The following is a 23,609-nucleotide window of genomic DNA, read 5'->3' as shown; positions in this document are numbered from 1 at the left end:
ACAGTAAAAGTCATGGATTGGGCTGTGTTCCAGAATAGGACAAAGCAGCTAGTACAAAACGCCACAACATTACAAGAATTTAACAACGCGCTGTCAGCGGGCATGACTGTAGCGAGCAAAAGGGAGGCGGAATATGTTTATTGAAAAAAGAAAGGGAAAGGAAAGGTTAGTCAGGCGTCAGGCAAAAGGGTCTCGTGTCTTGTCAAGAACACTAATGTGGATGCAGAGTTTGAAAGGTTACGTACGGGCTATAAGGCGAAGATTTCGGAGGTTTGCGTGTCTTGGTGACTATGGCGAAGTCTGCAGGCTACGATCGCTAATCCGGAGACATCTCCAGCAATTGAGCCGCGGAAGAGATGGAGGTCGTTCTGTTCATCGTTATCGCCGTACACGCCAACAGGACGTATATGGCTTGTTCTTAAAAAGTTCAAGTTCCCCAGCGGAACAACTGAAGCCCTTCCGAGCTCTCGCAGTTCATCAAGCCACATCGGAGATATTGATTGGGGATTACTTTTGCAGGCTCCTATCGAAGCCCTCGGAGGCGCCCTCCACTGCCACCCACAGATCCTCAGCAGAGGACATGTATGGAGCAATAGTCTTTGATAGTGGGGCTCAAGACCCACACATGGACAAAGATTTCACCGTTCAGGAGCTAGAAGCTGCCATCCGCCTTTCCGCGAAACAATCCGCTCCTGGGCCTGACGGGGTCTCATACAAGGCTATAGCGTCTTTGGGTCCCTCGTCACGTTGTGTACTCCTTGCCCTTATCAACGGTTCTTGGAGAAACGGTGTTGTCCCTGAATCATGGAAGATGTCACAGGTTGTACCAGTACTGAAACCGGGAAAACCGCCTCGAAAGTTTGCATCATTTCGGCCCATCAGCCGCACAAGCTGCCTCTGCAAGACCATGGAGATGTTGGCTCAGCTAGAATAACGACGGACAACAACCGTTCTAGTTGGTAGCGAGAGCCAAACTGCTTGAGCTGCCGTTTAATCGCGCGCCGCGATTCCGTGTGCGCTGTCGATGGCGGTAGTGGTGCCGCTACAGAGAGACTTATTCTGAATCGTGTGGACTGGTTCGTGGAATCTCGTCGTCTACTTCCTTGGGAAATGGCAGGTTTCAGAAAGGCGCGCTGCTCAATGGACTGCATTCTAAACCTGGTCACTCACATCGAAGAAGCTCGGACAAATGGTGAACTCGCTGTTGCAGTCTTTCTGGATACAAAAAGGGCTTATGATACAACAAGCCACAGCCATGTCCTTCATGACAAATGAATTCTGGGCATCATGGGGCGGGCCCTTCGCTGGATTGCTGATTATCTTAAAGGAAGGTCTGTTTTCTTGATGACATCTGAATGTGACACAAGCTCTCACAACCTAACAGCTGGTGTGCCCCAGGGAGGCGTCCTTAGTCCACCCATTTTTAATGTTGTTTTGGCTGCTCTGCCCACCCTGTTACCTCGCGGCGTGTACATCAGTCTTTATCAGACATCAGTCGGACGACATCTGCATATGGTCGTCCGGTAAGCAGTGGCCAGCCCTGCAGCGTCGCCTTCAGAGTGCCCTGGACTGTGTTGGAACCTTCCTCCTGCAGAGGGGCATGGACGTCTCATCAGAGAAGACTGTGATGCTTCCCTTTACGCGCCGGCATCTAAAGAAATTTCAACTCCGTATTGGCAGCTTCCAGATACGCCGAGTGCCTCATCCTAGATTTCTGGGTGTTACTCTGGATCGGAGTTTGTCGTGGGAGGCAGAGGTGCATTGTCTCAAGGCAAGCGTGGAGAGCATACTCAACGTACTGAGACTCAACGTATGCCACTGCCGATGGGGTAGCTCGACGAAAGCAATTCTTGATGTTCACTGCTCCCTCATACGCCAGTTGTTAGCGTACCACACACCGGTGCTTCACAACGTCCCTCTCACGACAGAGCAAGCCCTACAAACCATTCTTGCAAAGAGTAGTAAGCTATGTCTTGGCGTTCCTCGAGCAACTTCCAACACGGTAGCCATGGCAGAGGCACGGGAACCACCTGTACCTGTTCTCAGGATGCAAAAGTCGTTTCGCCACTTCTCTCGACTGGCAACGCGTCATCATCGGCATCCTCTGCTTCGAGCCTTATTGCGACGCTCCAGGTCTGCGTTCACTCATGCTATCCAGGCACAACGGTTGATTCTCCGTAAGCACAAGCAGCACGTGTACCCAGCTGTTCCAACGTGGGCCCTGCAGCCACCTGAAGTGAGGGTCAGTATCCCAGGTCTACCACGCCGGAAACGTGTATCGACTCAAGTCCTCCGGCAGCTTAGTCTAGACGTCATGGAGAGGTCGTCGAGTAGAATTCAACTTTTCACCAATGCATCTACAACGACATCCGGCTCGTAGTGTGCGTTCGTGGTTCCTGAGATGGGTGTCGAAAGATCAGCACGGCTGTCACACTCCACCTACGCTTCAGCAGCTGAGCTCCACGGGATCTAAGCTTCATCATTCCTCAACCGACGTGCTCTCACTGGTCTGTGTACAGTGACTCAAGATATGTGGCCTAGAGTCATTGGCCTCTATGCTCATCACAGGTCCCTGGCCCTAATTGTTCATGATGTGCTGCACCTATATGATGCTGCAGTCAGACAGGGGCATGATAGCATATTACAATTGATTCCTGGTCACTGCGGCATAGCCTTTAACGAGGCTGCGGATGCTGCTGCGCGCCGAGCACTTCAACGCGGTCACATACAAATAAAGGCCATTTATTTCACCATAGGGGACGCAAAGAGGATGATACGTGAACTGAGACAACAAATGTGCACCTCTTCTTGGCCGACAGGATCTGCTCGATCTTCGCTGTTGTACAGGGTCGACCCCGAGCTACGCTTCCAAGTACCACCGTGGTTTCCTCGACAAGCAGCGTGTCTCATGCATAGGCTCCGGCTAAATGTCCCGTACAGCGGTCGGTTGCTCTACAAACTGGTCAAGCCACCATCTCCAAACTGCAGTGAGTGCGATGTTGTCGAGGACACAGAGCACATCCTCCTCATGTGCTCCAAGTATGCCGACGGTCGCAGGGCACTAGAAGCATGTCTGCCTCGCCTGGACGCCCGGCCGTTTGGCCTTGTAAAGCTCCTGGGCCTTCAGTCACTCAAGCATCAAGCGGCTGCATTGAAAGCGCTCCTACGTTTCCTTGAAGAAACGCATCTGATTGACATTTTGTGACACTTTCTGGTCCCTCGTTTGTGACAAGTGTTCCCACTAGTTCAGGATGTTTGTCTCCCGCCCCCCCCCCAACTACTGGGTTTCCTCCCTTTATTTGTTTTTATTTATTTCAACTAACTGGGGCTAAGTGGTCTGGGGTAGCCAGTCTGACTTTGTCGTGACTTAAATCCCCATTTTTTTCTTACATCATCTTCACATCACATCACATCGTATAGCAGTCTACAGAATATTTTGTACTTTTACTATTCTTGGGTACACGTATAAGAATTTCACTCAGTCAGCCTCCCCACTGGTGGGATGGAAAACCTCCCCACTTCATCATCACAATATATATGTTGTCGTTGTCGTTCACTCAGTCAGCTGCCGCTCTCGTATTTGGTTCAAAAAGGCGTAGGAATTGTAGAAATACATGAACGGCGAAAAAACAAAACAAAAAAACACACACTAAAGCAAGTGTTATAACGATACTTCATCGCAAGACAACTAGGATCATCAGCGATGCCGCAGTGGTCGGGGTGTCTGGATTAGCCTTACGCACCTGAGGGTTCAACGTCTGTGGAAACCTCAGCATCCAGCACACTTTATTTAAGAACCCACGAAGTGTTCAAGCGTTTAGCTTGCACGCTTGCCGCCACACTGCTGCTGTCTTCGGCCGGGTTCGAACCCGCAACCTTGGGATCAGTACTGTTACCGAGTGATCCACCGAGGCCGGCATGCGAGTTTTCATCTAAAACGCCATTCGTGCTAACTGAAGACAGGAGGAAAAACTGGAAGTATACAGTTGCAGCACAGAAAGGTGGGCTAGTCCATGACACTCAAAACTGTAAATTTTATAGATGAAAAACGTTTATGGATAAACTAATGAACGGTATATGCCCAGCTTCCTTGGGAGTTTGCCGTTCCATATGCTAGAGGAACACACTCCGTGTGACTGGATAGCACATATACGAAGCAATTTTTGTTTTTTGTTTTTTTATCCTTTATATAATTTTTATTAAAAAAGCTACGAGAGAGGCATAGGTGTAGTTTTTGCGCTACAGTTTTTCGCGGCCAGGCGGACATCCTCTCGAAGAGTGTATGTAACTATACAAGATGACTAATTACCTAAACTCCATTAATTAACTCTTTAATTGGCAAATTTCGTGCAAAAGCGTGATAGCAGAATGCTTAATTAATACATTTTAGGTAATTCGTCATTTCGTAGTTACACACTTTCTTCGAGAGGATGCCCACCTAGTCGTATAACCCAGCTGACAAAAACGACTGCTATGCTGCTCTCCTATGAAACATAAAAAAACTCTATAACTCTATGAAAGATTAAAAAAACCTGTATACATGTAAATTTATAACTAAAACACACATTAGAATTACAGTTCCTGCTCTCATATTTAGTTCAGCGGGATGCTTGGGGTCGAAATTTGCCCCGCAAAAAATAATAAACGCATTCGTTGGCAGACTACTTCCTCAGATGGACACACGCCTAAAAAAAGAAGAAAGAAAAAAACGTGCTGCCACTTATTCAATCTATTACACCTTCTCCCTTTGAACCAGTTTGGAGAGGTGAAGAAAGTCCAGGCAGATAGCTTCGCTTCGCAGCGCCCTCGTGCATGTTGTTGGATTATGCAAACTGAGAACGTTTAATTATTTTCTCGAGAGAATTTCCTTCTCGTTCCCATCGCCACCGTCTTTTGCCTTTGCTACGACTACATTCGCACCATCTCACGCACAAAGAAGAAAAGAGACTCGCAATCTTGCCATCTCACCTAAGAAGCGATTACGGCAGAGAGCGGTTGTACGGGTGGACAGCTCTTGACAAGATGCAGATGAGATCGGAGTCCCCGCGTTCACCGTTCTCGTAATCGTCGCTAATGGCTCTATTAATCGTTCTTTGTCTTTGCGGCGACCCCGCGCGAGTCCAATTGCTTCCGGTTTGACGCAACGCTTGTCCTTATAAAAAAAATAGAATGGAAGTAAACGTGACGACGAGACAGCGAAATTGAGTTCCTCATTTTCCTTCACCAATGTAGCTTCCCACTACGGTTGCGAACACAGCGCTACTTCTTTAGAAGGTGAGGAGAGGTGAAGGTGACAGCAGCTTGCAGTGCTGCCGGTGTGGCGGCTCCGCAAATTAGTCGGTTCGCTAATGTCGATGGCCAAAGTCGATGGTCATGAAGCACCGAGTCTCTCTCCGTTAAAATCCCGCTGACTCCCACTTGGAGAAGTCAATGATGATCGATGATGACGGTATAGAACACAAAATTTCGAAATGTGATCTCCATTCAGCGTGGGACCGGCTAATTCAGAGAGGGTACTCAACGATACATCGCCAGTCAAGTCTTAAGATGAAGTCTCCTTCACTCCGAAGCAAGATAGCATTGTATACGGCTGTATGCATTTGAGTTGTCGGGAACCGAATTCGCTTAGGTTCGTCTAGGCAGGAAAGGAACCTGGGGAGCTGTAACTCCTGCTCGTCGCCTCTGCCTGTTTTTCAAGTCAGAATTCGTGAACGCGACACAGAATTCATGTACAGGGCCACCGACAGGGAGGTAAAGCTGGCCTTCCTAGACTGGGCCTGGATTCGACAGTAGGGGCATCCTCGTCACCGGTTGAGAAAGCAAGAACTTAGTAACCAAGGTACCGTGTAAGGGCCCTGAGACAGAGGTAACACTGGCTTTGTCAGGTAGGCTGTACAGGACATCATGATCTCTATGACCAGCCCTATATCCTCCCCTATGTGCATAAGTTACTAGGGGAGTTCTCAGTGTGTCGTTTCCGTGAGTTTGCGGGTTCAAACCCTGCTGAAAACGCCGGTAATTTGGTTGCATGGTACAAGCCCTTCGCGAGGGGATGCAGAGTGCTGAGACTATACAGTCTGAACTAGAGAACCCTCAGCTACGCAAAATTAATCCACGTACCGATGGAGAAGCTGGTAGAACCGAAGCAATTTTCGTGGTCATTTTCATTTCGAACTCATAACACTAAAATTATCTACAAAGGGGATATGTTTTGTACTCACTGAAGTTGGAACACCGGAAAAAAGCCCGTCTCGAAATATCCTGTGGAAGGAAAATCATGATCGTCTTAGGGTGCATAACATCAAAGAAAGTGACAGAAAATGACTAGAAACAAATTACGTATATTAAATTAACCAAAACTGACTCAATCATGCACGCAGTTTTAATATACAAACAGATGGCGCATCATGACCTGAGTTGTCGATGCGTCATGAAAACTGTAATCATCATCCTCAGTTTTAATATACTAGCTCATATTAAGCTTTTCAATGATTCGTACACTGATTTTTATTAATTTTGTCACTCGTTACTTTAAAACCAGTCACGTCTTTAGAACATATCGTGGTGTCGCTATATAATTATCCCCAAGAGCTAGACAACAACTTATATTGTATACCGGAAAGCGCAACACGCGTATAGTGAAAGCAGGCAAAAACGAGATATGTGTAAAAATAAATAGGATCAATAAACGCGGAGCGTGTCTTTGAATTGCAGCAGTCGAGATGGAGACAAAATCGAAGAAACGAGCAACGCGAACTACAAGTACGAACATACCAAACCACAAGTTCTACAAAGACCAAATCGGAAAAGGAAGAAAATGGCCCTGCAAAGCTCAAGTAAAGTTATTTTTATATATAAATGAACATAGTTATAGATGATCGAAATATAAATAAGATGGTCGATAAATATACTCTTTATAAACATCCGTAGGAGTTCCATTGTGATTTCTTTTATTCACTTTTTCAGCCGCCCTTGGTGGCTCAGGCGTGCTGATCCTCAGATCGCGGGTTCAAACCCGGCTGTGGACGATGGCAACTTGTTGGAAAGGTACAAGTTGCTCAGACACGCCGTCTTCCGCGAGAGACGTTAAATGTGGTATACCGTGTGTCCAGACTTCGCCGCACGTTAAAGAACTCTGAGGTGGGCAAAATCCACAGATCCGACCACTGTTGCGTCGCGGCGTTAAGCCCCGAATTATGATTTAGGTTTTCATGTTAGCAACTGTGAAGCGATTGTGGCTACGTAAAAGAGAGAGAGAGAGCAAAGTTGAAGGGGGCATGGTATGCGTCCTGGAATAAACTGTGCCGACACCTTTTCTGGAAAGGTAGCTGGAAAAATCAGAGAAAACCTGAGACAGCACAACCTAAGGAGCAGCTGGCACTGACATACCGGAGGAGACGCCACCAAGGAGAAGATACTGCATTCACTCGGCGGCGGCGCTGGAAAAATATCGACAGAAACGGGACGTCCAGGACAGAGAGAACCTCCAAACAGCACGTTCGTCAGCACGAAACGTTCATTAATGTATTCTAATGACACCCAGCTCGAACAAGAACCAACGGCCCGAAGCTATACATCGGCGTCAAATCATTATTTGTATCCTGATATATACGCGTACAACGGAGGTTACAAAAAAGCTCAAATCATACGCTATACACCGTTAAGCCCCCATTATTATGGGTTCGCACGATATTATCAGTCAAAGACACGTACAGACACAACACGGTCGAGGAAGTGCGGAATGTACGTACGTGACCCAACCTAAAATTAACAGGCAAGAAATTAATCTAGCATAGAGGAGAACAAATACGGAAGCGTCACCGGAAGGGGCGCGGCGCTCAAAACCGAAACTAAGTCAATGAAAAAGAGGGTAAGTTGGGGCGGCCATTTTATAAAATGTGGGCGTGGCGCTTCATTTTGATTAATCGGCGCTCGCCAGTATTGCGAACAAAAGGGAGGCACTTTGTTGGGAATTTAAACTGGCCGTGAGAGAGGATCAAGTATATGAAATAGCTGTTGAAATGAGATAGAAGGGAAGGTTGTGCGGTACGAAAAGAAGCTTATGTGCGTCTCAGGGTGGGTACGGTTTCGCGGAGAGCATTGGCATGTTGTCAGTCTGGCGTTGACGTGTGTTGCGACGAGTAAACAGAAGCAAATGCGTTGAATAAAATACTGTGCTAGGATAAAGTGGGCAGTCAAAGAACATGTGGACCGTTCGTAAGTAGTGACGTGCTCAGGATATTTGAGTTGGAGTGCTTGGAAATGGTCCCGTCTTCATGTGTAGGTTCCCTTCCTGTCATGACCGTCTTGGGTGCGTTCCATACGTCACGACAAGGCATACGGTACCTCCGTAGTAGTAAAAGGGGCCCATCTTTATAACTACATATAATGTAGTTCTGCTCACTCATGAGAATATCAATGCTGAGAATTAATCATTCAATCACCATGTTCCCTGCACCTATATATTGTAAATTCTACTCCCAATTATTATTCCCTGCACGTGAATAGTGAGAGAATACGGAGTTTTAGTTAATCGTACGCCATCGTTCTTGTAATGTACATGGTTTTACTATCGGAATGCATCGTGCTACGATAATATGCCTCGCATTCAACGTCAGCGGATCAGCATTTCAGTGTACCGGGCTCCTGTTCGCCAGCTCTTTCCACCGCAAAGAGTCACCAAGCGGTCACCTGTCGCAGTGTCACAATCACACTAAAAACACGGGGGGGGGGGGATGTAATGGCAGGATCGACTCGCCGTTGTTGGCCACACAGAAGTGGGTGCATGAGTTCATCGGGGAGAGCAAAGTGCTAGATGGGTCGATGAGCAAGACCTGTCTAAAAACAGAACTTTACCGCATAGCACGCTGTGCGCCAACCATTGGCACGAATGATAGGGTTATCGCTTCTGATTCGAAGAGACAGGGAGGCGTACGCCTTTTTGTGTCAGCTATCATATATCCAAATTGACACAAAAAGGCGTACGCCCCGCTTTCCCTTTCGAATCAGAAGCGCTATCATTTGTGGCAATGGTTGGTGCAAAGCGTACTATGCGGTGAAGTTATGTTTTTAGAGTGCGACTTGTAATAACTGACAACACAACACTAAACGAGATGTATGAATTTATGTTAGTAATATTTCATCTTATTATGTAGTTCGCGCCGTCGCCCGCGTCGAGCCGTTTTTGTGCCTGCTGCTGTTACGTTTGTCCTTTGTATTTGTATTCCCAGTTCTAGGATGGGACAAGACGCTGCCACGTTTATCTTCAAACAAGTCGAAATGATGCTCGAGTCCCGAAAAACAGCGTATTCTCGCAACGCGTCCTTGTGACAACGCTACATCTTATAGTGTACGCAAAACGTTTACGGTTCACCAAAAACTCTCAATGTGACTGCGACTATGTATGTAGGGTGTTCGGGTGCCCCAGACTGAAACTCAAATGGTGATCCTCGTAAGGGTCGCCGCCTCATGCTGGTGGACATGACGGTACGTTGTGACTCCTGTGGTCGCGAACGTAACCTTGGTTGACTACCTTTGCTAAAAGAAAGAAGTTGGCTGTAGGCTTATGAGTCTCTGGCACTTGACCATAATCACACAGACAAGCTAAACCTTATTTTTTATGTACGCTCTCACCACACACTCTTAAAAAAATGGGTGTACTTTAACTCCTTTCCTTTCCACATATCACTCCCTTTTTGGAGAGTACGTTTACTCTAAAAAAGGAGTCTCCTCACTCCCTTCAGACCCTTTAACTCCCTATACTGGAGAGTAATATTACTCTCTGAAGAGTCTGAAGGCAGTGAGGGGACTCCTTTTTGAGACTAAACGTACACTCTTAAAAATGAACTTCACCGCATAGCACGCTCCTAGCCAACCATCATCTCAAATGATATCGTTATCTGCCCTGATTTGCTGAAAACGGGGGGCGTGCGCCTTTTTTGTGACAATTATGAACAGCATAAGCGTCACAGAAAAGGCGTACGCCCCCCGTTTTCAACAAATCAAGGGAGATAACGATATCATTTGAGATGATGTTTGGCTAGGAGCGTGCTATGTGGTGAAGTTCATTTTTAAGAGTGTACTCTCCAAAAAGGGAGTGATATACATATGTGGCAAGGAAAGGAGTTAAAGTACACCCTTTTCTCATTTTTTTTAAGAGTGCACACACGCATGAACCCTTTGAAAACGAAAAAGAAAAGTACTGGTACGAAAGAGGCTTATGGTAACCCAAAATAACAACTTACATAGCGTGAAATAACGTAAACCTGACGTAGTAAAACAACTCCGTCAAGAACACACGTAAGCCTCGCAACACACTGCAACACTGCAGCGCAACCGCTACAGTAATAGCCAGCGGCGGTCACCCCCCGCTGCACAGTGAAGCACGTCCGCGATAAGGACCCACGGGAACCCACCGCCAGGTGAAGGGCACTACGATTGACCACGAGGTCACGTCTTTATATTTTCATGCAGCCTCTCTTTGCGTCATGCACCGGCAGGACGCGTCGGACAATCACACAGAAGGGTGCAACGTGCACGTTCCTCAGATAGAGGACCTTTTAATAACGATTGTGCGCGCGAGACGGATGGAGCCCTCACGGTCGGATGAGTAGTAAATCTCGCAAAAATAACGCAGAGTCATCTGGTCAATGCCGTTCGCTGTAAACGACCGTTTTGTGTAGCCTGTCGGTACTTGCCTTGGTCGATGTCTCTATTAGCGTGATGGAAAGATTAAGGTCGAACGGCAAACCCTACTCGCAGAAATGGGCTTTGAATTGGCGTTCGCGGCGGTATAAGATTCCGTATATTTCGACTCGTATTCGAGTAAATTTTAAAGAACATGGACAGGAATGGAATTTTACGTGCACTCTTAAAAATGAACTTCACCACATAGCACGCTCCTGGCCAACCATCATCCCGAATGACAACGTTCTCGCCCCTGATTTGTTGAAAACAGGAGGCGGAGCCTATTTTGTGCTCATTATGCACGGCACAGAATAGGCTCCGCCTCCCGTATTCAACAAATCAGGGGCGAGAACGTTGTCATTCGGGATGATGGTTGGCCAGGAGCGTGCTATGTGGTGAAGTTCATTTCTAAGGTAAGTACCGCTCGGACTTCTCGGCAACTTTGCAGTGACAGCCCTAAATCTTAAATTTCGGCCGTCATCATTCCTTCATCTGTTATCACACCATATCATCTCATCCAGGCTACAGTCGTGACGCAGCCCACATATGTGATGCCAACAACGGCAAGCCGGTTCGTCACCACCACCACCACCGCCGCCACCTCATTTCTAAGGGTGCGGTGTTCATTGGCTGCATCTTTGGGCATTCCGCCAAACGCGGTTAAACGTGGTAGCTGAAAGAGGGAGACAGAGAGGGTGGCCCCGGTTTGGAATCCGGGCGCCGGCCGTGCTGTTTTCCCTGAATTTTTCTCAAAAACTCTAAGACAAATGTCGGTAGAGTTCTCTGTGAAGTCGACCCAGGACGCACGATCCCCCGAGCAACATGCCACCAGGCATGCAGGCAGATCGCTCGGAAATAGCACGCCTCCACCACCACCGCCGCCACGACGGTTGCCACTGTGATGCCTTTCTCTTCCTCTCTCCACAACTGTTACGGACGGACCAACATGACTGTCGCAATATTACATGAGCCGCTGACAGTAAGGATAGGAAAAGTAAAAAATAAACAGACTGATTAAAGAATTGATACGATATTTATACATAACATGTCAAAACTGCGGTGGACGCTCCGCCTTCTTCAGGACCAAATAATTCGTACACGGTCAGAAGCGCTTGTGACGGTGTATATGAATGAACCATCCTTTGCCTTTGCCCTGTTATTCTCTCACCCAGTCTTTCTTTTAGCCTCCCACTGGACACAAGACAGGGAGATTGCACGCGGTAGAGTACCACTATAGCGAGCTGCTAGACGCTAGAAACGAGAATATAGAAAAAAGAAAAAAAAAAGAAAACTGAAAATTGAACGGCAGTCACGTAGATAGGCCTCTCCCTGTTTGTGAACAAATGACGTCATAGTATTCTACAGTGCCACCAATTTGGTAGAGTTGTACTACACTGGAAGCTAGGGGCGAACAACGATGGTCCATGAAAGGGATGCGACCTTCGGTCCTACTTTTCTTTCAAAATAGGAGGCAGCGAACAAGTGCTCATAAGTGGAAGAAGCCCTCCCCTTCCGATTTGTTTCGGTTTCAGTCTGTCTACCAACGTCATGATGACGTTTCTCGGGTAGAGGTCTATAGAGTATCGTGCTGAGAAGAAGGGAAATAAATGGAAATAAGGGAAATAAAATGCAAAATAGAGGGAAATAAAAAGAAGGTAAGGAAATGATCGTTCACGTTTTGCTTTCGCTGACCTTGACACGTCGTGGACAATGGACCGGTAGGGGAGGAATCGAAACAGTTTGGATGCCACCCGTTTCTTTCGTATCAGTAAGCTCTCACAGTTTAAAGCGGCGCTACATTTTCTGATGTCGTCTATTACGGGACGCAATCTACCCCTGCTTTCTGTCTGCTTTCCCTTTAGCACCTGACCCTCACTTTCTGTATGGAATAAGGCATACATACATACATACATACATACATACATACATACAAGAAGGACTGCACAATTCTCCGTCCCTGTACCACCGTCATCTCTTTCCCCCTCTCCCTTGGCGCACCGAGCCGCCAGTTGAGAGCGGGCTTGACTGCGCCTTTCTCAAACATCCTCTCATCCCCGTGCTGAACGTCTTCGGCACCGATTGTACCTGCGCACCATCAGAATCAAACGCCGACATTCCTCTGGGGTCAGTTAACACATTTTTAGTGCTCCTTGTACGATAATTAATAATAAACATTATCTGTAGCCGTGAGTCTGTAGTCATCAATGAGTCTGTAGCCATCAAATTCTTCTGGAGTGGTAAGACACATTACGTCGCACGCCAATATCTTCATTGTCCAACTTTGCGGGGTGGATGGGATTTACCCGAAATAGGTACAGTGGCTAAAACCCTAGCACTGCGACAGGTGTTGCGTATAGCAGATGCACCTGATCATCCGGCTGGAAGACTAATGGCATACTGGATGGGGCCCCTCGACAGAGCTGTCTTACCTCGGTCTTCATTGAACATGTCTTCTAAGGCGGAAACTCTGGCTGCTCATTACGCCGTTATCCTCGGTCACTACTCCACAATACAAGGACTAGAAGGCGTCGATGCCAAAGAAACGCCTCCAACAAAAATATCAGAGATGCTTGTTATGGCCCACATTCAAGACGAACCCCGTCTCGGATACCGCTGGGGCGCCGTCGCGCCGCTATGGCTACCAAGTTCTGTTCAAGATCTGCGATGGCGCACTGCCTGGGATGCACTACCAACGCGGGATCGGCTGAGCCGTTCGGGAGTCTCTCGAACATCCACCTGCGTGCGATGCCGAAAAGAAGAATCCGCAGTGCATGTTTTCCGTGAATGCCCTGTGGCCCGCAGAGTATGGTCAATACTATCTCGAAAATATCGCTTGCGGCTCCCTGCTGGGCTCCAGACAAGATCGTACGGTGCAACAGAAGGCAAGTTTCGGGTTCTGTTCACAGCCATTGCAGAACAAGCTCTTTGGAAGGCAGTGGTGCTCCGTGATGATGTTGGTCGACTGTGTTGAAAGTGAGGTGAAACAGTTCCTCGAAAGACAGTTGCTGATGACGGGTGAGACAGCATTTTCGTCTGCGTGGACTTGTGTCAACATAGTCGAGGTTGCTAACTCCCGGGTGAAACTGTTAACAACTTTCTAGCAAGAATGGCATAACTTCAGTGCTTGCAAACGTGCACCGAGAAAGGGAACGGAACACAAGGGGAAAGGTCGTTTTGAAGGCATAGGCATGCCACCCTCGTGTATATAGTCGGCGATTGATTTTTATGTGTGACACTTAAGTAATCACTGTGAATAAAACCTTTTCAGTCCAAGGTCTGTGACTGGTCTTCCGCCTCGATGCCAACACACAAATGAGTCCAACCGTGATGTGGGCAAGCTAACGCTTGTCGCATCCTACAGTTGGCGATACAAAGTCGTCGGAGCAGTACCGCTCGCGGTGCTGTTCCGGGGAGATCTTTTCATAGGTCAGTCCTTTTAAATATATTTTTATCTGTGCAAAGGGGGGGGGGGGGCTACTTCCATAAGTTCCTGCTTTAAGACAATATAGACCTTTGATCTTATTGAAATTCGTTTTCAATACTCATCTAATCAGTCACATCAGCAATAATAGGTACCTCCGAGATAAGGTGCAATGTTTACCTCCTCCACATTGCTACCGTCCTCGGCCGCGGGATCGAACCCCCGACCTGGAGCTCACGCCAACGCGTTACCGACTGAGCTACCGAGGTCGGTTAGCCACATCAGTCCTGCATCATACGCTGCTGATGTCGAACTACGGAGGCGCCATGATGGGAGACACCGGATACGACCACCGAACTTCCACTATATTATAGCGCTATATTAGCGCGCTGCTATATGTCCGAACCAACCCTTTATCGGACGGTTCACACTGGCTAGTACACTCCTAGCCAACCATAATCTCAAATGATATCGTTATCTGCCCTGATTTGTTGAAAACGGGTGGCGTACGATATCATTCGAGATGATGGTTGGCTAGGAGCGTGCTATGCGGTGAAGTTCATTTTTAAGAGTGCACCTTTTCATACCCTTTTTTCTTAGAGTGTATAGCACCATCCTCTCTTTTTCCTCCCTATTTCCCCCTTTTCTTTCCCTCTCCCCGTTGGCGCACTGAGCCGCCAGTTCAGAGCAGGCTTGGCCCCACCATTTTCAAGCATCCTCCGCCCGCGCCCCGTCATTGACCATAAGCCTCTTCGGCACCGATTGTACAGATTGGGACAAAGTAAGTAAGTAAGTATTGTCTGAAAGAAAAAAGAAAAGGAAACAGCCTTCGAGCGACACCCTAGCAGCAAACTGCAGAGGGCATGCGTATACTGGGGGATGAACAAAATATCCGATCAAACGTTGTTGGTGGCTCGTCATTGTCGGCCTCACAGAGGTGGGCAACGTCAGTGACTAACGCCCTGGGCATACTTCTAAAGGAACTGTGCCGACATATATGTCTGAAAGCGTCCGAGGAAAAACTCAGGGAAAACCCCAGACAGCACAGCCGGTACCTGGATTCGAACCCTGGTACATCCCAGTCTCGACGTGAGATGGCCAGCACGCTAACCTCTGAGCCACGTTAGCACCCGTTTCTTACTTGAGCTCTCCTGAGAGAGAGAGAGAGAGAGAGAATACCTGTTTATTTACAAACATTGGAGCTGAGTGACACCCATGAGGGGTCTGCTGCTCTATTTCTTGAAATCGTTTCAATAACGCATGAATAAAATATACATACAGAACAGAAGACACATGCGACAACACACACACACATTAATATATACATGACTTGGGATGCGAGGTGCATCCCGGTACTGTTGTGATTTAATATACATAAGTGTTAGTAACGGGTGTTAATACGGGAGTATTTTAAATAGTTGCAGAATGCTGTTAATGCGGCCGTCTGATCCGTTTCATTTTGCCAGGGTCCAATGATCTTCACGAAAGAGAGAGGTCGATCATCCAGTTTAGCGAGCGTGCTTTCAAGCCTTGATCGTTCTGTAGAGTACTTTGGGCACTGCATTATTATCAGTCAAACTGTGGAAATCCTATCTTCGTTCGTCAGACTACTTAACCTTCATAGACGCAGACCTAGCCTTCACGCCTCCACGGAACGTACCACGAAGCTTACAGACAGTCCTCCACCGAACTCGCCTGGGTGTGCTACTAACCAACAGTGTTGTGAATCGCTACAGACCATCGGCCTCCACAGACTGTCCCACGTGTGCCCACGCTTTTTGTCCCACCGAAGACACACTACACATAATAATAATGATCTCTTCTGATATCCAGCAAGTACGCCAGTGCCGTGAACTTTCGTCCAAAGCCGTACCTGCGCACCGTCATAATCAAGCGACGAGATTGCTCTTACGTCAGAAGTGCATTTCGAGTGCTCCTTGTGGGGTCATTAATAAACGTACTGTTGTTTTTTATATGTGGACGAGCATTGCGCTCGCAATATACTCTCGGAACAATGCTTCACCGCATAGCACGTTAAGCGCGAACCACTCCCACGAATGATAAGGGCTATCGCTTCTGACTTGAAGAAAATCAAAACTAACAAAGACGGTGAAGAGCTTAAGTAGGCTGCACTTCTTCAGGTATAATTTTTTTTAAAGTTCTGTGTTACCGCCGCGAAGCAACTGTGGCTATCTGCGGCATACAGACGCGGACAGATGGAGAGATGACAGCAGGAACGAGTGGGGGACAGGGGGGGGATATGTTTATTAAGAAAAAGAAAGGAAAGGTCAGCCAGACGAAGGTCGGCTTGCTATTCCAAACAAAAAGGGAAGGGGAAGGAAAGAAAAATAAGAAAAGAAAAGGGGAAGAAAGAAGGAGAAAAGGGGAAGAAAATAAAAATAAAAAAGAAACGGGAAGAAAAGGAGAAGAAGAAAGCAAAGGACAGGGGGATTAGTATGCGTCTTGGGCCGACTTCAGGGGGAACTGTGCCGACATTCGTCTGGAAAGTCTTCGGAAAACCCAGAGAAAACCTTAGACAGCACAGCCGGTAACAGGATTCAAACCCGTCCCAGTCTCGGCGTGGAAAGCGATCATCCTAACCACTACGCCACGGGAGCTGATTTTTTTTTTTTTCAATCAAACTGATTTTAATATGTCAATGGTATATACACGATGCGGTGTAGAACAATAGATATGTACACTATCTACATTACAGCACTATAGTTTCCAGTGACACTCTGCGAACAGGCATCTAACAAGCAATACAAAGGGAAAAAGAACACAAAAATGTCTCAGTAGTCAACGGGTCCCGCCCGAAGGAGGCCAATCACGTGCAGCCGCTTCTGGAATGTCTCCTCACAAGACGTGCAGATTAAAAAATCTCCCAGCGAAAACAGCATTCGGCGAAATATTGGCCACGATCCTACAGGCGGTTCATTGGCGTCATATATCCTACGTGCGACCCACAACGCATATAATCCCAATAGGATTAAAATATCCCACGGCAGTGCGCTACCACTCCGCACAGGAAGATAGCGAATTGAACGGGGAAACAAGAAAATATCTTCCTTGAATGCGCGCTGGAGGACATCCCAGAAGAAGATGGCATCCCTACGGCCGAGAAAAGCATGTTCTATTGTTTCCTCCTCAGGGCAGAGACGGCAGTTGAAATTGTTCCAGGGAACCCAGAAGCCCCTGTCACGAAGCCATGCACGTAGCGGCAACGTCCCCGTGTGAAGACGGAAGAAGAATGTTTTCACTTTTGCGCTAATAGGCATGCGGCTCACACATACTGGTACTTCTTCATTTACCTGAAGAAGTGCAGCCTACTGCACGAAAGTCTTCTTTTTAATGTGTATATATAGTAAACAGTTGATGCCCTTAACCGTCTTTGTTATTTTTGATTCTGCGTCGCCGCAAAGTTGCACATTGTCTTTCCTCACGTTCCACGACTTGAAGAGAGAGAGAGGGGGGCATACGCCTTTTTTGTCTCAATTGTTATATATTCAAATTGCTACAAAAGGGCGTACGGCCCTCTCGCTCTTCGAATCAGAAGCGGTAACCCCTATCATTCGTGGCAGTGGTTGGCGCACAATGCGCTATGGGGTGAAGTTCTGTTCTGAGAGTGTACAACGGCCTTTTAATTGTATGTGTGCAAAAGGGACTACCTTCGTAGGCAGTTTTCGTGCTTGATGGCAATACACAATTACACACCGTTAATGTTATTGAAATTCGTTTTCCATCCTCGCCTGGTGACTCAGACTATGAAACAATAGTCGCGGCCAAAACATTGATGTGCACTCTAAAAAAGAAATATCTTAAGCTATAACAAGACTATATAACGAGAATATACAGGCTATAACAACACAAAAACTATAAAGACTATAACAAGACAGAACGATATCATTCTGAGTGCTAGCAGATGATGAGACGATAATAGAAACGAGATTTGGACGTAGAAAGTAAGAGGGAATTCGGTCAGCAAGTCGGCTAAAAGGGTCTTTCGGTAAAGGGTAACGCTAAGACTAATTTTATAATAGTAATAATAATAATAATCAATAGAGCGGGAAAACAAAGACTTTTAAGACTTTAACTTGCTTATAAGATGATCATCCTTATACTGCAAAGAAACAAGAGCCCAACGAAATTTGCGGATTTCCTAGAACGGATTACCGTACAAATTTCCTAGAATCTCGCTCTTTTTTCTTCCCTTTCCAACACGGTTTTCGTCGCGGCTATTCGTGTACCACTCAGATTGCATCGTTCGTACACGACCTTCATTTCCATCTTGATGAGGGTATAAGCAGTGACGTTATCTTTCTCGACTTTAAAAAAGCATTCGATAAAGTTCCTCACAGCAGACTGCTCGCTAAACTATCTCAACTAAATCTTCCGGACAATCTAACGCAGTGGCTGTCAAACTATCTCCTGTCACGGATACAATATACACATGTTAACAATTATTCCTCCTCTCTATCTCCCGTTAAATCAGGTGTTCCCCAAGGCTCTATCCTGGGGCCTTTATTATTATTTCTCATATACATTAATGACATTTCACATAGCCTCAGCTCCATTGTTCGCCTCTTTGCCGACGACTGCGTCATTTACAGATACATCAACAATCCAGCTGCTCGAACACTTCTCCAGAACGACCTTCAAGCTTTAGAGTCCTGGTGCTCCATATGGCTGATGCCACATTGCCACTTAATCTATCTAAATGCACATACCTTCACGTTGGGAAACATCAAGACGTCTACCCATACACAACAGTTCATGTCATAAGTGCCTTGGTCTTCACATTACGATCCGTCAACCCTCCAATGGCATGCCCACATAAACCAGGTTATCAATGAATCGAACCGATGTCTAGGGTATCTCAGACGCAATCTTCGTCATGCACCGCCCCAAGTGAAACTTTTTTTTGTTTCAATTCAATTCAATTTTATTTCATCCTTAGGATGTGGAGTTGGGAAAAAAAAGTTTGGCGTATACAACGTTCATCCGTCCCAAACTGGAATTTGCCTCATGTATCTGACATCCTCACCTGTCTCGATCCATCGAATCCATCCAAAATCATGCAGTTCGATTCATCGCCAATGACTACTCCACTTCCCCTAGCGTCACCGGTGTGAAATGCACTTTCAATCTCGACCCTTTAGAGCATCGCCGAACTATTCAAACTCTAGATTTATTTCACAACCTTTTCCATTTTTCTGTGCCTCTAACCTCCTACATTCTCCAAGCGGATTACGCGAGCAGGCGTGTCAACCATTCTTACAAGCGCGAACCATTTTTCTGTCAGACCAACGCATTCCTTCACTCCCTTCTACCCGCGCGCCATCAAACTTTGGAATTCATTGCCCGAAGGAATCGCATCCATCCATGATCCTTCATCTTTCAAATCGGCAGCTGCGCATCACCTTACTTCGCAGCGCACATAATCATATTCTTATTTTGTATTTACAATTTGAACGCTTGTCTAGACTGTCTGGACTCCCAGCCACATTGATTGTTCAGTGATTGTTGTAATAATTTTCTTTACTATTTCCTTCACCCATGTAATGCCTTCTGGCCTTTGGGTTTCTAACAATAAATAAATAAATAAACGCAACATACAGATCACGAGAAAACGGGAAACACCAGCTACTACGACCCGTACGACTCCGATATTTTCTGTTCTTTCTTGAATATGGCTGTATGCTGTTCGCCGTCCCTCTCGAAAGTGAACCCAGGTACTGAGAAACTGCACCTGGTTGCAGCCGCTTACAACAGGCGGCTTCAGTAAGCAGGAGCAGATAATCTGGTACTCTGACTCACGCATATGAATTACTTTGAGTTTCCTATCACTGTAATTAATTTCCTTCCACGAATTACCTTGAACACTTCCAGAAACAAGGACCACGGAGGAACACGTTCGGCCTTCGTCGTAAAAACAGAAAGAACGTTTTAGTTACCCCCCTACGCGTAATCGTCGATTATGCCACCCCTTCCCTCCCTGGCTTGTATAGAAAGCGAAACGTATTAATGCGCCCTGGGCTAGAGACCAATCTCAGTTTGAGCGTGATCCGCCCTATAGTTGACCTAGTGTTGAAACTGGATCACCCGAAGCGACTGTCACGCCTTGACCGGTTAATGCGCCCAAAGGTGAGGGGTGTCCAACCCTTTCTGTTTTGTTCGGTGTAAGCAAAATACTTGACGTTTTCTATATAAGCGGGACGAGGGTCGTGAGAAATTCAGTACCGACTCTTTCCTCGGAACAGCAATCACCATGAACGCTGTGAGTGTCCTGCGTGTCTTTGCCTGGATTTTCTACTATGGATACTACGGATAATAAGTCTAGTTAGAAGCAAAACGGGCTGGTAAAGATGTCGTAGTGTTGTTGACACCCTGCTAGATAGTTGGTATCTTCTAATCCTGGGCTGCCAACTTTTATTGTTATTATACGTTTTATATCTACAAGCTTCCAGTTTCCCATTCCTGCGGCATCGTAATGACTTTCTTTTTCCTTGCTCGTTTGACTCCTCTTTCGGTTTTGCTGCAGCTCACTCTCGTCACTCTCCTGGCAACGGCCTATTCCGCCTACGCTGGCGCTGTCTACGGCGGCTACGGCGCAGGTCTCGCCTACGGCCACGGTGTTGGTTACGGTGTCGGCTATGGAGCCGGCCACGCTGTTGGACTCGGCTATGGCGTAGGTCACGGTGTTGGTCTCGGCTACGGTGTTGGCCATGGCCTCGGCTATGGCCACGGTGCCGTCGTCGCCGCTGCCCCCGCTGTTGCCAAGGTTGCTGCTGTACCAGCTGCCCGCTCCTACACCTACCGTCAGGATTCCTACGGCGCCCCAGTCGTTGCCCATAGGGCTGTTGCCGTAGCTGCCCCAGCTGTCGCTAAGGTTGCTGCCCCAGCCTACGGTCTTGGATACGGTGCTGGTCTTGCTTACGGTGCTGGTCTTGGTTACGGCGCCGGCTACGGCTACGGCCACGGTGCCGTCGTCGCTGCTGCCCCAGCTGTCGCTAAGGTTGCTGCCCCAGCCTACGGTCTCGGATACGGTGCTGGTCTTGGTTACGGCGCCGGCTACGGCTACGGCCATGGTGCCGTTGTCGCTGCTGCCCCAGCTGTCGCTAAGGTTGGTCTCGGCTATGGCGCCGGTCTTGGCTATGCCGGTTACGGTCACGGCCTTTACGGTGGTGCTAGCTACGGTCACGGTGTCTACGGCCACGGCCTCGGCTACGGCGCCGCTAAGGTCTACGGTTAAGAAGCTTGCTGGAACATTGCGAGATGTAAGTTACTTTGCTGAATCGTTCTTGATATTACCAATGATTGTTAACATTCAGCATTAACAGCCTTAACATCCAGAGGCTTTCATGACATGTTCTCCATTCCCTTCACAGTGTGAGAGCGCATCTTTCGGCTTCATCAACACAGCATGAAGAAAAGAACGCGACGTGAACCATCTTCACCTCAATGATGCGTGCGTGTGTGTGTGTGTCACTTGAATGAACTCAAGAAATAAATTATTTATATTTGTGATTATGCCTGGCAAGAAATTTATGGAAATATCTAACGTCGGTTAAGTCGGAGGAAATGAGGGGCTTCAGACAACATACATACCTACATACATACATCTATCTATCTTGATTCCATCAAAAGATGGGAGATGAGGCTAAACGCTTCGCAGCTTGAGAGGTGCCTCGACTCCTCTACAGTAGCAGCAACTGCGAGGGCCAGAGAGATCTAATATATACTCAGACATGACACACCGCGACTACTTCGAAGACAGGGCTTCTTTATTCTCGAACGCAAAGTTACACATGCGTTATTGGAAGCGGGCAAAATTTGCTAACACCTCCATTTTTTTCCCTTTTACCAATCAATCAATCAATCCTCCAGCCTGAGGACAAAATATACGGGGGCAGCACGAGTGGCACAGTAACACAAGTATCGAAGTGGACACAGAGACTCACGATAGTTCATGACAGCTTGTGTTGCTGTACCACTTGTGTTGTCCCTGTGTTTTTTTTTTTCCTCAGACTCAAGAAAATGTTGCCCGCTTCACCTCCATCTCGTTTGCCTTTTGCTGCTCTGTTCCATGCGTAAAGTGTCATATCAAAGACAAATAACAAGTATAAAGAAGGAGGACTACAGCCGACACTGTTGTCTGTTCCCTTTTGACTCTCCGTCCTGGCGTCATATTTCTTTGTGCCGTTCTTCCCTCTTTCGATAAAAGGATCTAGGTATATTTCAATTAGCTCAACTAGACTGCTACCCGTCAGGTCAGCAGGTGTTGAGGTCAGCATTCTCCCGAGTTTCAAGAACACGAAGGTGTAGACGTATAGAGGACGTAGAAGTGGAAAGGACAAGCCCTGTTTGAACCTTCTCTTCTCTATTTCTGTGTTGTCCACGTCTTCAGGTCTTTCAGGACTCATTGCTACTTTACACGTATAGGAAACCGGGTGTGCTGTTGATGTAGGAAGAGCTAGCTAGATGGAGACGAAAAGAAAGTCTCGAAGCCCCGAAGACTAAAACGCTTCGGCGTCGTACGAGCGTCGACGACAGAACGAATGTGTGCCGCCTCCACCGAAAGGTTGAGGTCTCCAGCTCGTACCCTGCAGGGACGCCAATCAGGGCGCGGACACCAGCACAGTAGGGCAGAATACAGAACAAGGACAGCACCAGCGGCATGGCCGAGCGCTCCTTGGTGGTAGCCAAGGTCGTGCTGAAGACTGGGAGGTGGTGGGTTCGAATTCTACCACCGGCTGTGCTGTCTAAGGTTCTCCGAAGACTTTCCAGATGAATGTCGGCACAGTTCCCCTGAAGTCGGCCCAGGACGCATACTAATCCCCCTGTCCCCCACTCCTTCCTGCTGTCCTCTCCTCATCCGTTCACATCTGTACGCCGCTCGTAGCCACAGTTGCTTCGCGGCGCTAACACGAAAAAAAAAAGGAACAAGGACACTTCCTGCCTTTCGGAGCGGTCATTCCGTGTGAATATTGTTCTTTCAATTGGGGGCTATTGTTCACAACAAGAACGTTACAAACGAGTCGGCTTCATTGTCACGTCGATGTCGTTGTACTCACTGTGGAATTTGCGAAAATACTCTCTAACGCCTTCCCTCCCGGACGTTTTCTTTATGTGTTTCGGTTGCGGTACAGTTTGTAAGGGCTTCCGGACCATGCCAGGCGCGATGTGTTGCGTGCGCATGATGTCCCTCGATATATCATTACGTATTCATTTCCAGATTACCCAAGAGCAGCCTAAAGGCCTCTCTGATGGGGTACTTAATAATAGGGCAGATAAACTACAAACACAAATAGAGATAATTAAAACGAGAACGCCATAAATTGTTCTGCCACCAGTGTCGGGAGCTACTTGTCGTACAACGCATAATGTTTAATTTTATGCATGGATGAAGTGGAGAAACGTCATCAGTGCAACAGTGGATAATCAAACAGCCTCTTACGGCACGTCAGCGCACACAGTAAATCATTTTACACCTTTATTTGCT

The 23,609-nt window shown here is 47.3% G+C and overlaps 2 protein-coding genes across 4 annotated transcripts in view; one reads left to right on the top strand and one right to left on the bottom strand.

Moving 5' to 3' along the window:
• Positions 1-23,609, bottom strand: part of LOC135389010 (cell adhesion molecule 4-like) — a 596,648-nt gene that overhangs the window by 423,560 nt on the left and 149,479 nt on the right. For all 3 annotated transcript variants that reach the window (XM_064618918.1, XM_064618920.1, XM_064618919.1), the window contains exon 3: positions 6,222-6,261. The gene's annotated coding sequence lies outside the window, so the exon portion shown is untranslated. The remainder of the gene's footprint in view (positions 1-6,221; positions 6,262-23,609) is intronic.
• Positions 20,598-21,359, top strand: LOC135389773 (cuticle protein 64-like). The gene has a single exon (XM_064619804.1). It carries the CDS (start codon positions 20,598-20,600, stop codon positions 21,357-21,359), a length of 762 nt encoding a protein of 253 aa, XP_064475874.1.

This window comes from Ornithodoros turicata, chromosome 3 (genome assembly GCF_037126465.1).
Source record: "Ornithodoros turicata isolate Travis chromosome 3, ASM3712646v1, whole genome shotgun sequence".
NCBI classification, from domain to species: Eukaryota; Metazoa; Arthropoda; class Arachnida; order Ixodida; family Argasidae; genus Ornithodoros; species Ornithodoros turicata.
Note: the sequence above shows the minus strand (reverse complement) of the source record. Positions and strands in the feature narration are given on the sequence as shown.